The 17154-nt window shown below is 30.3% G+C and overlaps 1 protein-coding gene across 1 annotated transcript; it reads left to right on the plus strand.

Annotated features, from left to right (window-relative positions):
* Positions 1 to 1814: 1814 nt before the first annotated feature.
* On the plus strand, positions 1815 to 16266 carry LOC139519689 (uncharacterized). The gene is made up of 5 exons (XM_071311905.1): positions 1815 to 2213; positions 7107 to 7206; positions 8967 to 9100; positions 12355 to 12451; positions 16103 to 16266. Exons 1-5 carry the CDS (start codon positions 1893 to 1895, stop codon positions 16264 to 16266), a joined length of 816 nt encoding a protein of 271 aa, XP_071168006.1. The 5' UTR covers positions 1815 to 1892.
* Positions 16267 to 17154: the final 888 nt, after the last annotated feature.

The following is a 17154-nucleotide window of genomic DNA, read 5'->3' on the forward strand; positions in this document are numbered from 1 at the left end:
TTTTGATGAATTTTAGTATTGCTTACATTATTTGATGGATTATTTTATCAAATAAGTAGACTAGTTGTGAATAATTGAGATGTAAAATGATAGCAACAGCTGAACTCCATGTATTAAAATATATGTACAGGAATTTGAATTAATTCTTAATGAGTTATTTTACATAGTCACGTTTAGCTTTATGAAATAAGGCCAATGATTGCCTTTTTGTATCGTTTTCGGTATACGGTGAAATAGTTTATGCAGTCGTCATGCCGTTCGCAATAGGATACATCAAGAAAGACAATTTAAAATTCACAAAACCTGATATCTGTAGCTGTATTTTACAGATTATTTCAAAGAGACTACTCTTGTCATTTCATATGCTTGCACCAAAACTATTGATTCAAGATTTTTAAAAACAATATGGTATTAGAGACCTTTATCATCGGTGATGTAAAACTTTATCATTTAATTGTTCTTGTTCATTGTTCTTATTCCTGTATGCTTTCGATGATGTTACTACTCGGAACCTTAATTTATTAAAAAAAAAAAAAAAAGTTGTTAACCAAATGGCCAAATTATCCGATTGCCTAGACTATCAAATTGAAAAAGACTTTCAGGTTGCTGATGGATAGATTTCAGGTGGGTGCCAGATGATTTAAAAAAACTGAAAATTTTATTTTGTCGGTCATGTATTTTGCACCTTCAATATCTACGGCCTAACTAATGCCATACATGTAATTTCATTCTTATTTTCCTTTGTATTAACAACAAGGCGACGAAACTCTCCCATACTTGTACGTAACTGTATATATTCACCCAAAAGAAATCCGTAAAAAGAAATGAATATGATATAAAGCAGGGACGTCTTGATGTTCGATTAAACATATTTCTAAAGTTCTTACCCCTTATGTTTTCACATTGAAATATAACTTTTAAAAATGTTGTTTTGAGGTTTATCCTGCCTGTGGCATCAATCAATTATTAAATAAAATTCTTAAGATTTGATAAATGATAATTAGCAATTGCTATCTTCAACATTTTTCAGCAGTTTGTCAACCTTTATTTTTCTATTTTTTTAGTTACTATTCCCGATTTTTGTGATTTTACTTTTTACTACATCATGCCATTGCCATTTCCTAAAAAATATAAGAAACGTATATTCAAATTACTTCTATGTCATGAAAAATTGAACTTGAAGAATCAAACTGACCCTTAAAACAAATACACACAAGATGATATCATCAAAATCTTATAAATCATATTTCAACATTTTTCAGACAATTGGTCCCACTTTAGGACTTTAGTCTACTTTTCTAAAATACATAATTTAGCCTATTGTTTCAGTCGAAGTTATTAATACACATTTGGTATTAATTTAATGTTGTTGTGTTTAAAGATCTTTGCTGTTTCTAATTTTTTAATCGTGCACATTACATTTTGTATCTTCCCTCAGTTTGTTGTTTCTAGTTGGATAAATGATACATTCGAACTTGTTAATAAAATTTCAATAAAAAGTTAGGGATTCTGGGCTTTCTAACTTAAAAAATATTGTTTTGTTGTTTTCTGTAATTGAAATATATTGAAACATACAGTAAGGGCATATTTTGTACAGTGTTTGCCACTTTATTCATAAGCTGATTAATTGAAGTAATTATAATAGGACTACTCAAAGTGACGAACCGGGACCGACTTTGCAATATTTATCCGTAGCAATACTTTAACTACACATGTTAGCGCTCATGATTGGATAATTGGGAATACGATTCACGGAAGTCTTTAGAATATATATCACATGTACAACTACGCATACTCATTTGAAGGACGGTGAAAGGCATTAAAGAATAAATAAAATAGCATCCATAAACATTCGTTTAAAGAATAGGACGCTTTCAGAGCTTACTAACGACATGTTATTCATTTTTGGACGATTGTTGCTTCTTTTAGGTAATATGCTTCTAGTATCCACAGAACAATACAAATCTGGAATTTTTCGTATAAACCCAGACAGGTTGGATACGAAATTCGATAGATACAGAGTTAGTACATTTGAAAACATATCCCCAAGGATGTGTTTTGACAAATGTATCAGGAGACCAAGATGTCATTCTTACAACTATAACAGACATTTATTACACTGCGAACTGAACTACCAACCACCATATGTCTCTTCTAGTGACTTCTTGAACGAGGTCGGATTTATATATGTGGAAGTTGATCATTACAGAGGGGTAGGTATAATATCAGAAACGTTATTTGTTAGCGACAGAAGACAGAAAAGAGAACAAAAATTTGATATATGGCCCGAGAACACAGTTATTTCGTAGTGCATTTCTTTTAGACAATAAATTCAAATTAAAAAAAATGTAAAAAAAGATTTTTACAGTGTAGTGAACTTCTAGTGAACTACTAGTGAGACAAATAATATCAAAATTAGAAACTTCTACTAGCTCCATCTCAACAATTCTGTTTTAAGGGGGTCTAAAATTAAGTTTGAAAGCTTCGGACGTAATAAAATTTGACCTTTTTAAACCGGACCACATCACTTTTCAACATAAAGATTCAGCACCCAAAATTTTTTAACATGTAATTTCATCCCCCTACTTAATATTTCATGCATTAAATACCAAGAAATTAATTGGTAAAGTGTATCAAATAAAAAAAAAACAAGTTATACACTGTTCACTCTAGGGACTATATTCGTAGACAACGAAACCCAAAGGACGATAACTGTGTCCTTGGACCATAAAGAGATGCACCAAGGACGTTAAGCAACATTCTACTTAGGAAAAAACTATATTGTATTTTAAGCTTGTCCTTGGAAAAACGGCTATTTTACTGTTCAAATTGAGAACACATTGCGACGCGAAACGGATATTTGCGACAGAAAAGTCAAGTTTTACGAAAAATGCAATAAAAGAACAAATCTGCAAAACTGTTATATATCGTCTTTGGCATATAACAATGTGACATAGGTATATTTCCGATGTCAAACAAAATCAGTTGACGTATTTACACGTTCCGAACGCTTCTGAATAGTTAAAATATTACCTTAAAGAAGTTTTTAAGGCACACAATGTGACATTTCGATGTTCCTAATGTACATTTTCCAGTTACGTGTTGACCATATTTAACTTCAAACTCGATATTTCTCACTTCCATTTTGATGTTTTTCACTTGCAAATTGACAGATATTAATTCAATCTTTTGACACATCTTTGACGCATCGTTGTCAATATAGGGGAATTTGGTGCAACTGTCATTCACGGGAGAGGTTTAGCGCTGTAAAACCAGGTTCAATCCACTATTTTCTACGTAAGTAAATGCCTGTTCCAAGTGAGGAATATGACAATCATTGTCAATTCGTTTGATGTGTTTTATCATTTGATTTTGCCATTTGACTGGGGACTTTCCGTTTTGAATTATCCTCGGAGTTCAGTATTTTTGTGATTTTACTTTTGAACAGAGAGGTTTGACATTTAAACTTGGAAATGAGACATTTTTCTAAACAGAATGACCCAACTGGATGTAAAATATATATATATATATTTGATACTCTCGTCTTGAAGGAACGAATCTACATGATTAAATATAGTTCAATTTAAATGAATTGCATACTCTAGACATTTTTCTAAACAGAATGGACCAACTGGATGTAAAAATTATATATATATATATTTGATACTCTCGTCTTGAAGGAACGAATCTACATGATTAAATATAGTTCAATTTAAATGTATTGCATACTCTGTGAAATAGCCTTTACATACAAAAAGATATTAACCCTGGTTAGTATTCATTGTAAGTGTTTTTACCTTTTGATTGCTGGAAATTGTCAGTCTTTTCTTTGAAATAATTTAGAATCTAAATCAAATTTCAGGAAAATAATTCTCGTATTAACTTCGATTTTGTCTCATTCGGTTTGAATACATTCTGGTAATAGTATTTACTTACCTGTTGTACTGGAGTATTGCTAGTCTAAAATACAACAGCTCAGACCCTTATTAAATTGAGTGAATTTGTAAAAAAAAAAGTATATTAAAGAAAGCATTTTTATCTAAAAAATCGAATATAAAGTCTCCAGAAGTTGCACTCAACAAGTTTGAGGTTAAATAAACCTTAATGAGTATATTGTAATAAATGAGAACATCGCATTGATTACCGTTATCAGAGAAGAAAACCCACATGGAAAGAATAAGAAATTGATTCGTTTAGAATATGTGATCCAGTGGTAATTATTACATGTACATCAAGACTAGAACATCTTAATGTGAAAATTTGTATATATAATATATTCCAAATTATATTTGTATTTTTAATTTGTAGCCTCTTTAAGACATTTATATAGACAAAATAATAATTTATTATATTATATTACATGTGTACAAACACAAAGGAATAAAAAGTTTAAAATGTTTCTTCTTTATATCAGAATCAAATCAAAAGTCAATTTTTGTTTAACTTAGATAAGAAGTTTTTCAATATGTAAAAAAACGTATTCATCAGTTGAAGATTTCGAATTTTATGCATGTCTTGAAGACATTTTAAACATACTGGTCTTTATTCAAACATAGCATTTTGTTAGGGTAGAAATAGAAACCAGCTGGAACCCACACATTTCTTGCTTTTGAGTCCAACAATGGACAATTTCATAGCTGTTCAACAAGCAGTTATTCAAACAGTCTTCCCTTTTGGGATGGACAATGTTGTTTGTTTAATGTGAATGTTCTTAAAAAGAATAGATGTGAAAACAATAGGTGTGTCTGTCAAAAAGCAGGGCAAGTGTGTAACAGGTGATGTACGTCACCCAAACTTATCATGCAAACATAAGACAACTATCGTCTTAATATCAGTTCATATTCATATTATTTTTAATCACTGTACAATAGTTTTCACTACAATTAATCACTATACAATATTTTTCACTAGTATTCATCACTGTACAATAGTTTTCGCTAGTAATAATCACTGTACAATAGTTTTCACTACTATTATTTATTAAAAAAATCATTTCAAAATTATTGGTTTAATAAGTTGTATTAAGAAAAAACCCATTTCTAATATAAAGTTCATACTTATAATTAGGGATTTTGTAAAATCTCTAACAATATTTTTTACAAAATCACTAATTTTTCCAAGGATTTTATAAAATCGCTGATCTTACAAATTCACTTTCAAAGATATAAGTTTACCACAGCAGTATATAACATCCCCATAAAAAGAGAAATGTTATTACGCTTGTATTTAAGTCCCAAAAGAACATCACCGTACATTAAAAGGGGGAAATAACAATAAGGAACGAAAAATCTTCTCTTTTGTCGACGTCTTTGTGTAGATTTGAAATATCTAAATCTACGAATACAATTATTATCTTTAATATCTGATTTGTTTACCATAAGTCCTTTATGTAGATTTTGGCAGTATATTTAGAAGTTATTAATTATTTCACGAAAAAATATCATCAAGAATACGGGAATTTATTAAGTAAATGCAATTAAGACGAAGTTTTATTGAATTTGCCCATAAACATTCTAAACAGTACAGGAACAAGTCTGATATGAAAGGGGCGCAATCGCTGTCTATGTGACTGCTTACAACCAATCAACTGTATTGTCGAAACGTACACCAATGATGTCAAGAAGAATAAGAAAAATCTCATCACACCTCCACTAAGTTCAAATTGCATATCTACCTTCCTCATTAGAGTAGAAGGCTTAAGTTACTGTAATACGACCATGAATATGTTATAGCAGTTAAATTATTCTGCTAATTTTGTTGTCCGTGCTATTAAGGAAGTTTGCTGCTCAGTTTAAAAATAAATAGCTTTCCATAACACTAGTCTATATTGATAAGGGATTAATTGAGGAATAAAAAAGCCAAAAAAATAAAGGGGTCAATGTGCTTGTTTTCGAGATATGGGTCATAAAGACATCCACAAAAACGTAGCTACACGTAAAGTGAGTATATAAAACAATTTTAAGTAGACGTGTAATAATCTTTCTTTTTTCATTTATTAATCAAAATAAATGTATGAAAAAATGTTGATGATTACTTCTAAACTACATGTCAGTGGTACTCCTTGGTGAACGTGTTACAGTGAGTTGACTGTTAGTGTTACTCTCCACCAATTGCAACTCATTCAAAATTTTGACCAAATTGCAATTTGTTTTATAAAATCAAATTGTTCAACTGGTCAGAAATTTTAACCAACTGCTGTAGAAAACCACAGCCAAGTCATGAAAGTGCAAGGTGATAAAATAAAATATACTTACAATCCTATAAGACTTTAACTCCACTTTAATGATGTTGTGACAAAATTAGTTTATCAGTTTGTATAGTTATATTATATTCATTTCCATGCTGAAGGGGAACTGTTTATTTTGAATTGCTATTAAATTGTCCAAACTAAGCTTTCATATAGTTTTTCTTTCTAAAAGTATTCTATATTTATAAGAATCAGACATTATGTGAATTAAAACATTTCATATTCAGTAAAATATGTGTAAAATTGAAATATATGTTTGTAGGAAGTTTCCATGGGGGAGATAATAACTTTTCTTTCAAAAAGTTTTTATTCAAAAGAATAATATTTTAGGTTATCTCCCCTGAACACTTATCAATAGCATATTGTTATTTCACACATATTTTACTGAATATATGATGTTTTATTTAAAATGATATCTGATTCTTATAAATATAGAATACTTTTAGAAAGAAAAATTATATAAAAGCTTAGTTTGGACAATTTTATAGCAATTCAAAATAAACAGTTCCTCTTCAGCATGGAAATGACTATAATATAACTATACAAACTGATAAACTAATGTTGTCACAACATCATTAAAGTGGAGTTAAAGTCTTATAGGATTGTAAGTATATTTTATTTTATCACCTTGCACTTTCACATTTTGACTGAACAATTTGTTCAATATTCTGACCAGTTTAACAATTTGGTTTAATAAAACAAATTGCAATTTGGTCAAAATTTTGAATGAGTTGCAATTGGTGGAGAGCAACACTAACAGTCAACTCACTGTAGTGTCTCTCGAATTACATCAGTAAGAAGGACGAAACAAATACGAAGATAAAGACTAGTAAAAGATATCTATCATTTATAAAATCAGGATCCTTTGTACGACACATGCCTTGGAAATCCCTGTAAACCTGGAGAAATATGTGAAGGAACAAACGATGGAGGCGTAGTTTGCGTCAAAGAATATGAAGGTAAAACAAGTTGTTTATCGTGTTTTTACAAAAGATCTAAAGGTATAAAGTTTTTTTCTTCAATTTAACATAGTATTACTAGTATGTATTGTCACAATATGTATGACCAAACTTTGCACCGGTCAGGTCAATGGAGAAAAGCAGATAAGAACATTAGAACATTAATAAGATATCGAAATCAAGAAAAAGATCTTTAGCTCTGTGTATTATATATATAAATTAATAACGAACAAACTTTTAAAGTTGACAGGACAATTCTCTTTTTTTTTAATATTTGTATTTCACTAAACTTTTTACAATCACAATTGAGTTTTCTTACGCTATTGAGCTACTGAATGAAAAACACATAGTGACATTATTGGCACAAGTGCATTTTTGTTATGTTTTGATCGTGTTTGGTGTATGCTTCTGTTTATTATGGGCATAAGATGCTCTAAAATTAAGCTTCTTTCACTGTATTTAAACACTGCTGGTGACTTTTCTTCAGATAAATCAGCATGCACATATACTTTGTGTAAAAGAGAACGCAATTTCTCAAATCAATATAAGCCATTTGTCCTGATTTTTGGTTTGAAAAAAAAGCGATATTATGTGTGTATGTGTGCTGTCTAAATTATAAATGCTAACTTTTCTAATGGTTAACTGACCATATTTCTAATTCACTCGTAGAACTTAGAAATAATTATTGTCATAGTTTGATAAATGAAAATTTTGCATCTGTTAAATTTCATTTAAAACGGAAAAAAGGTTTAGACTCCTTCGGCATGATTATGAAGAAGACTGACTTGAATTGACAAAAAACGAAATTTACAGTTGCCATCAGTGATCAGTTGACAGATGTAAAGGATCTGTACAATAAATGGCAGTCATGTTTTTGTAAAATATGACAATAGTGTAATTGTTGGGATCTCGTTTTCATCACCAGAAATAATAATTTTTGTTCAAACGGAAAAGTTGTATTGCAGCTTAGTTGTCCGTTTTGACAAAGAAAATTTCATTGGTACTTAAATGAATCGTGCTGATATATATCATGTATATATTGAATCAGTTAAGGACTTTTAAATGTATTTTGTCGAAATATAGACCATCGGTATTCTTCGAAAGGTTGTCCCGATGGATAATAGATAACGGCTAGTCTTAAATACATACGAAATGCTAATACCCTATAACGAGTCCATTCATGTTAAATTGTTTCCTTTGTACTTCTTGTAATGTTTATATGTATGTTATTAACCAAATATTACAATTCGAGTTGAATTGGTGAATATATGTTTTAACGAATCTTTATCTAATAATGAGGACATGTGGTATGATTGCTTTGATACAACTATCCACAATTGTACAATGACGTTAATGTAAGCAAATATGGGTCACCTTACAACCTTCAACAGCAAGCCCAGCTCTTTGCTTACAGCCAGTTATTATCTAAACCGGCTATATAATTCGAACCTGGATAACAAAGACCTGCTTTATGGCAAAACAATAATCTAAGAAAAATATGGCAAACAGGTTGACATAAGATCTAACTCATCAACTGGCTTTTCAGGAATATAGCTGTTTAATTAAACGGACGTCTCAACAATAGAAAAAGTGTGGACACAGTTTGTCACTTGGGTTATAATTGTCGAAACATTGCTTTTTATATAATTTCACTTTTAACATAATATTATAATTAAGATGTGTTCCTTGATGTGATATAATATTTTTTTAATGCTCATATCTTATTAGTAAATCCTTATCAAGTTACTGTTACATTTCAGTTATTGATGAAGACGATTGTACTAATTTGAAAAAATTAAACATCAGAAACGAAAGTGGAGTTTATACAATATACCCAAATAAGACTGCAGAGGGTTTACAGGTGTTTTGCGACATGACAAATGGCGGCTGGACGGTAATATTTACAAAATACATACAAGTAACGATTGCTTAATAATTAGTAAAATGTCAATGTGTTCTCAGATTTTATGAAAGCGTTCTTTAGAGCGGGTAGTCGATTTTTCTTTAAATGATTACAATAAAAATTTATAAAAAAAACTTTTCTGTTATTTAGGTTTTTTTCTTCTTTTTTTTTGTGTTGGTGGCGGAAGTTAATGTTTTATTAGATCATTCAAAATAACACTTCACCGAATTACTTGCATCCAGTTTTTCAATAATTGAACAAGTCTTTGTTTAAATGAGTAATTATGTACAAATGTATCATGTATTGTCCGTGCCAAAAATAATTATTACTACTTTAATGCATCGAAAACTGCGAGAACTGTAACGGTGTATTTAACAAACATTTTCATTTTTTAACAAAACTATTCCAAATGGAAGCAAGCAGGATATCAATATGTTTCTTAAGGTGAATAGCGATAGTCATTTTCACAAAATTAGTACTTAATACTTTGAATGCGTAATGTTTAATACATAAGACTTTGCTTAAAAAGCAAAGATACATATTTGCCTTTAACAATATCACAGTTTGTCGCAAATTGTAGAGTTGGTTAAACTTTTTGTTGATTGGTGTTTTTATTCACGTATAATTATTTTGACTTTCAGTTAGTAATATTCATGATTTCCTAGTATTGGTGTCTGTTTTTTTTTCGAATTTATATACATGCTTACCATCTCTGTAAACAGTGTGGCGACTTGATTCATTATTGTTTCTGCCAGAAATCACCTTTAAATTGTAGCCAAAAAAGACACACATCAATGATAACATTTAACAAGATTTATTATTAACAAAGTTTACATGAAATATTATAGAAATGGAACTGTCAAATTAATTATTAAAATATCCTTTGACTTTCCTTTATTCGGAATTCTTCTTTTAATCTATGATGTATTTAACGTCAACATGTAAATGAAAGTGTCCATCTAACAACTTCAATGAACTCCTGAGAATACAAGTATATCAATGTCTGATATGTCTAAATTCGGAGTACATGTATATAGTTGTCACAGAAACTTATAGAACACTATAATAAATGTAAAAAATGACTATATTTTATATACAAAATTTTAATCTTGTATCTATGGTGAGTTTTTTAATGGAAGAGAAACTCTTAGTAAACTGAAGAAAGGAAACTTCTAGAACAATGTAGAAGGTTAAATAACGCATCATTTATTATGATAATTCCGGAATTAAAATGCAAGTCAAAATGAAAGTTATAATCATTCCATCAGGATCTATGATTGTTCCAGTGATTTTTATACTGCACAATTGTATTATTATTTGTAAACGACTATAATCAAACCATTTAGATGCATTAAAAAAATATTATAAGACCATACAAAACAAAGTATACCAAGATAAATCAATATTATAATAACCATATCGTAATAACACAATTATGAAAATGTATCCATATTTTTGACATTTATAACAATTACGTCTGTTTGTTTTGTTCACACATCATTGCCAATATAATGGAATTGTATGCTACTGTCATACAAGCGAGAGGTTTATCTAGCTTTAAAACCAATTTTAATCCACCATTTTCTACAAAAGAAAATGCCTGTACCAAGTCAGGAATATGTCACAGTTGTTATCCATTCGTTTGATGTGCGTGAGCTTTTGATTTCTGAAATTTGTTTTTTAACCCTAACATGAGACCTTAAATGAATATTTGTTCTGTTTAATTTTCCAAAAATGGATTAACTTGCCACGTCCACTTGTATTTTTCACCATCTGATGAGTTAAGCCTTTTTCAACTGATTTGTATAGTTCGTTCTTATGTTGTACTGTTATACCACTGTCCCAGGTTAGGGGAGGGTTTTGATCCCGCTATCATGTTTAACGCCGCCACATTATGTATGAATGTGTCTGTTAAAGTTAGCAGCCTGTAATTCAGTGGTTGTCGTTTGTTAATGTGTTACATCTTTGTTTTTCGTTCATTTTTTGTACACAAATAAGGCCGTTAGTTTTCTCGTTTGAATTGTTTTACATGGTCATTTCGGGGCTTTCTATAGCTGACTATGCGGTATGGGCTTTGCTCATTGTTGAAGGTCGTACGATGACCTATAGTTGGTAATTTCTGTGTCATTTTGGTCCCTTTGGAGATTTGTCTCATTGGCAATCATTCCACATCTTCTTTTTTTATTTTGTTTGGGTTTTTTTTATTAAAAAAGGTGTACTTGACTAACACTGCTGTCATTTCAAATATCTTGCCCTTTCCACATTAGCAAACGTTAAACTTTTTTGGTTCCCATCGCTATTCCAGACACTTGTTTAAACGTTTGACCATCAAAACTGAAATAAGTGTTCTTTAGTCTGTAGTTAATTTCTTAATTTCGTATGGTTTGTTTATTCGGTCGTGGAACTAACTTTCTTGGGAATTCTTCTAACATAAAAATGCTATCTAACCGTTACTGTGCGAAATATTTGTTTATAAATTTACGACATCAAATAAAACGATAAAAATGGAATATTGTGCTTAAAGATTTGTTGTAAATGGTTTCGCATGTCTTTGTCATCCATAAAGAAGCGCGATAAGACAAGTTATTAATATATATATCCAGGAAAGTGCTCAGGATGTGTGCTTCGTATGACAGACATCAATGTTATTTTTGGACACTTGAACATGAAACATAGAAATAAAATGTAGCAATTTCTTTAAATATTGTGCTTAGTGTTTGATTTTGTAGATTTGGGTATCCCATAGAAGTTTCTTGTCTTTGCGTGTCAGTCCTTTACGATCTGAGTGTAATAAACTCTATTAATTGTTTTCTAATTTGAGCTTATATATAGTAGGAGATAAAGTCATAGTTATACGCATCTTGTAGCATGGATAAGACTAATGTTTCGAATTCATATTGACTACAACTTTCAAGTTCTCTTTAATCACTCGAAAGATGAAAAATACACGTTCATAATATTTTATTGTCTCATAATTTTTTGTATCGCAGTTGGCTCATTAATAATCCCTCGTGCTTTTTCTCAAACGTACAGTTACTAGGACACGTCAGTCTTAGTTCAGAAGGAACATCGATGTTTATGTTTTCATTGTGATCATACACGACTGCATATTTATACACCACTCAAAAGGACACCCCTCTTTAGCTTGTATTTGACATTAAAAAACATGTCAACTTGACTACATGAAAATACGGCAGTCTTTGGTACATATTTGTTTCATTTTCAATCTCACTACTTTTTTAAAGGTTTTCCAAAGAAGAATTAATGGAAGTGAAAATTTTCGGAGGACTTGGGTAGAATATGAGAATGGATTTGGTAATCTTCAGCACGAGTTCTGGCTTGGTGGGTATATCTTAATTGAAATATTAATCGTTTTTTAAATGTATTATCTTCCTACAATGAATCTATTGTTAGCAATTAATTTGTTCCTGGCTGTAATGATGATACGATGATCTATGAAATATATTTAGAAGTTTTTAGAATATTTATATTTGTAAAACGTTATTTGCGTCTACTTTTAATAATTTGAACATCACATACCTATCTTATGGCTTGTCATGTGTTTCTGAAATAATCACATCATTTCCTTTCTACATTTTCTATAAATGACTATGTGTATCTAGTATTCTCCGTGTTTCTACATCTGAATCTCTTTTTTGTAGTTCTAACCATTGCCTTAAACATATTTAACAAGAATGTGTCCATAGTACACGGATGCCCCACTCGCACTATCATTTTCCATGTTCAGTGAACCGTGAAATTGGGTCAATCAAAACTTTAACTTGGCATTGAAATTAGAAAGATCATATCATAGGGAACATGTGTACTAAGTTTCAAGTTGATTGGACTTCAACTTCATAAAAAATTACCTTGACCAAAAACTTTAACCTGAAGCGGGACGAATGGATGAACAGACAAACAATCGGAAGGACGGACGGACGAACGAACGGAAGCACATACCAGAAAAAATCCTGCTCCTCTACTATCGTAGGTGGGGCATAAAAAAAGAAATACTACCAAATAATAATTATGAGCTAAGGATCAGACATCGTCCGCTATAAAATATACACACAGTTTTATTTTGACATCAAAAATCCTGGACAAAAGTTAACATAATATTATAATACATAACATAACATACAAACGTAACTGAGTGTTGCTTTGTACTCAATTTACATAGTTTGAAGTTTTGTGAAAGTTTCGATTATATTCACATTTTACTGTTAGATTACGTGATTCATTAATTCACAAGGAACTGATATGAAGTATGCCAATAAAATATTCATATAATTCACTATCCAAATTTCAGTACGTAGAAACGTGTTTCTGGGATAGCTGTCATCTACACTGGAAACCAAAACTTTGTGAAACCATACATGGGTAAAGATAGGATATGTGCATGTTTTAAAAGCTTGATTAGCTTAAACTTTAAAAAAAAAACACCATCTAAGGACAACTTTGCCATACTTTAGGGAGTAGCAATCCGAGTTTTCCTCAACTATTATCGCCTGAAAGATTATCTTTTTACATTCTGCAAGAAACGTGCAACTTCTTCAAAGTCCTTGTACAAATTAACATTCTACACTTTGTAGCATTTTATCCCCTGTATTCAAACAAAATCATATATAAAAAAGAGAAGATCTGGTATGATTGCCAATGAGACAACTATCCACAAAAGACCAAAAATGACACAGACATTAACAACTATAAGTCACCGTACGGCCTTCAACAATGAGCAAAGCCCATACCGCATAGTCAGCTATAAAAGGCCCCGATAAAACAATGTAAAACAATTCAAACGAGAAAACTAACGGCCTTATTTATGTAAAAAAAAAATATGTAACACATAAACAAACGACAACCACTGAATTACAAACAAAATCATATGTGTACTTTTAAAACAAAAATTGTTATTCTTAATTTGCCATTTTATAGCATGGCATTTTTTCATGAAAATTGTAAAAATGTTTCAATAAATTTGATAATTAATAAAATTCTGTTACTAGTAAGGAAAAGAAACCGACAATTTGTTCGGACGACAATTTGTTCAAACCATTTAAGTTCACTCCTAGCTTTAAAGGAGTTAAGTTTAATCAAGCCTTTAATTGTCTCATTTCAATTGTTTTACTTTTTGCCAGCTTTTGTTCTTCAACAGAACACCATGCGATATGACTTTGGTACGGAAGCCGTAAGGGGACACAAAAAAAAATAGTTTTTTAATTCGAGATCACGATAAAACATTACCGTTTTACCGAGATCTCGATAACAAATGTATCGCTATCTCGATAAAACGAAATAGTTATATCGAGATCTCGGATTATTATATCGTTATCTCGATTTATTATATCGAGATCTCGATTATTATATCGTTATCTCGATTTATTATATCGTTATCTCGATAAAAACGAAGCTGTTAAATCAAGATCTCGGATTATCATATCGAATTAAAAAAAATATTTTCTCATTTTTTTTGTGTCCCCTTACGGCTTCCGTACTTTGGCTTATAATCATTGGCCGATAAATACCGTCCGTCGACCTTCCTGGTAGATATTACTATCTGAGAACTTAATACATATCTCCATATTGTATGCACCCCAATAAAATTGTGGAAATATACATTTATTACTGTTATTTATTACAGACAATAGTTTATCGTGATAATTTATCCTTTTTTCCTGAGTGTCTTAGGGACCGGTCAATATTTATTGGGGGTTGGGACCGGTGCAAAACGTAGTAGAACATTTATTTATTTTATACTTAATTTTTGATAGGACTTCTAGTTATTTAGTCTTCAGCACTATAGGACAGCAATATTTTTATGGCATATGTATAAATGTAGAAAATAGGCTATACAAATTTAATTACAACAAAGAAACAATATAAATTGAGGAACAAACAAATAACAACAATGGAAATACAATTTTCAAGTATAGACATTATATATTTAGGTTTATAGGACAATCATGAAATGATTTTGAAAAGGTTGAAAAAGATATACATGTTTAAAAAATAAATAATAACAAACCAAAATTATAAAATTAATCATTCTTTTCAAAGTAATATGATATACTGCCATCAGTGTGGTACAATTTAATGAAATGCAGATCATTGAATAAAGGTACTAGGAATAAATAAAATATACATCTTTAAAAAATAAGGAAAACAATAAAATATTTTAACTAAAAATAAAGAAAAAAACAAAGTCAAAAGACAGAAAAAAATATATTTAAACAAGAATGTGTCCCCAGTACACGGATGCCCCATCCGAAATATCATTTTCTATGTGGTCAGTTGACCGTGAAAATGGTGGGAAATCTCTAATTTAGAAAGATCATATCATAGGGAACATGTGTACTAAGTTTCAAGTTGATTGGACTTCAACTTCATCAAAAAAACTACCTCGACCAAAAACTTTAATCAAAACTTTAACCTGAAGCGGGACGCACGGACGGACGCAGAGACCAGAAAAGATAATGCCCATAAATGGGGCATAAAAACAGCTAATACAAACTGTTCATAAACTATTGTAGTTAATTACTCTTCGTGAAACTGAGAAGGTGAAATTGAAAAGAAACCTTGTTTTTCTTCTTCAAGGAGTAGATCAGTTAAAATTTCCAGACAAATTCAAGGACTAATATATTTGAACTGTGTTAATCTGATAAAAATGAAGTTAAATAGATATAGGGATATGTGGTGTTAGTGCCAATGAGACAACTCTCCATCCAAAAAACAATTTATAAAAGCAAACCATTAAAAGTCAATGGTCTGTTTGATTTATTCAAAGATTAGGTAGGACATATACTTATTTAGTAGATATTTCATATAGGACAGAAACTTTTTGGGTATATTCTGAGGGAAGGACAGAAACTTTTTTAAAGGGAGAAATATGAATTGCACCGGTCCCAACCCCCCAATAAATATTGACCGGTCCCTTAAATGACAATCTCAAATGATATGAAACAGTTTTTCATTGATGGTCATTTCTTTAACTAGGTAACAAATATCTTAATATTCTAACCAGCAGTGGATCATATAAACTACGGGTGGAACTTGTTGATACCAACGGCAACATGTATTATGCTGAGTACAGTACATTTGCAGTTAGATCATCAAATTATATATTAACTATCAATGGATACAGTGGAAATGCAGGTTAGTTGATTGTCTAAAGTCTTGTAAACGCTTGTCATGAAATATATATATAATACCTACTAAAGGATGTATTCTTCTGACGTTTCAGTCTCGTTGAAATCTCGTTCTGGATCTTTTTCCAAAATATTTGACACAAGTGGAAAAAATCAAAGATTTTTTTTTAAACTATAATCAAAAATTGTGTATTTACAATGAATAGTTTTTGAGTAATCCTGTTTTCAAATTTAACGACCAATCAAGTCAGTGTTTTTAGCCAAAATTTTGAGAAAATGGGTGAGGGCTAAAAAAATGAATTTTAACAAGAATCATTTACATCCAATAACATTTTTTTTCTTTTCAAATTTTTTTCAATCATTTATAACAAAAAACTTGAAATAATATGCATTTTGTTCTTAAAACTGAGAAAAATCACAATTTTACAAAATTGACAGCATGGTAAATTTGACACAAAAAAGAATCAAAATATGATAAAACTTTCTTATATTAACACCTACCTTTAGCTTTTTATTCTTGTCTTGTATATGCTATGTAGATGATGGTGAACCCTAAAAAAATTTATTCAGATTGGTCCACTTCATCTTTATTGAAATTATGAAAAAAAGTTTAGTTGTGGCACTATGATTTTTTTTCACGATAAAAGCCCCAAAATAGGTAAAAATTGATGAAAATTGGAAAATCATTAAAATTGGGTATTTTCAAAGAGTCATAGCAAAAAAAGAATGCACCACCATATGATTTGTTTCTTCACCAATTATTTTTTTATTGTCTTTTAAACCCAAAAATCAGGTTAAGAAAAAAAGTTTAATTCTAGAAATTTTTGACTCCTCAGAGATGTACATCCTTTAAAATATGTCATAGATTCACGTTACATATGTATGAAGAATATAGATAGA

Source organism: Mytilus edulis, chromosome 4 (assembly GCF_963676685.1).
Source record: "Mytilus edulis chromosome 4, xbMytEdul2.2, whole genome shotgun sequence".
In the NCBI taxonomy this organism is placed as follows: domain Eukaryota; kingdom Metazoa; phylum Mollusca; class Bivalvia; order Mytilida; family Mytilidae; genus Mytilus; species Mytilus edulis.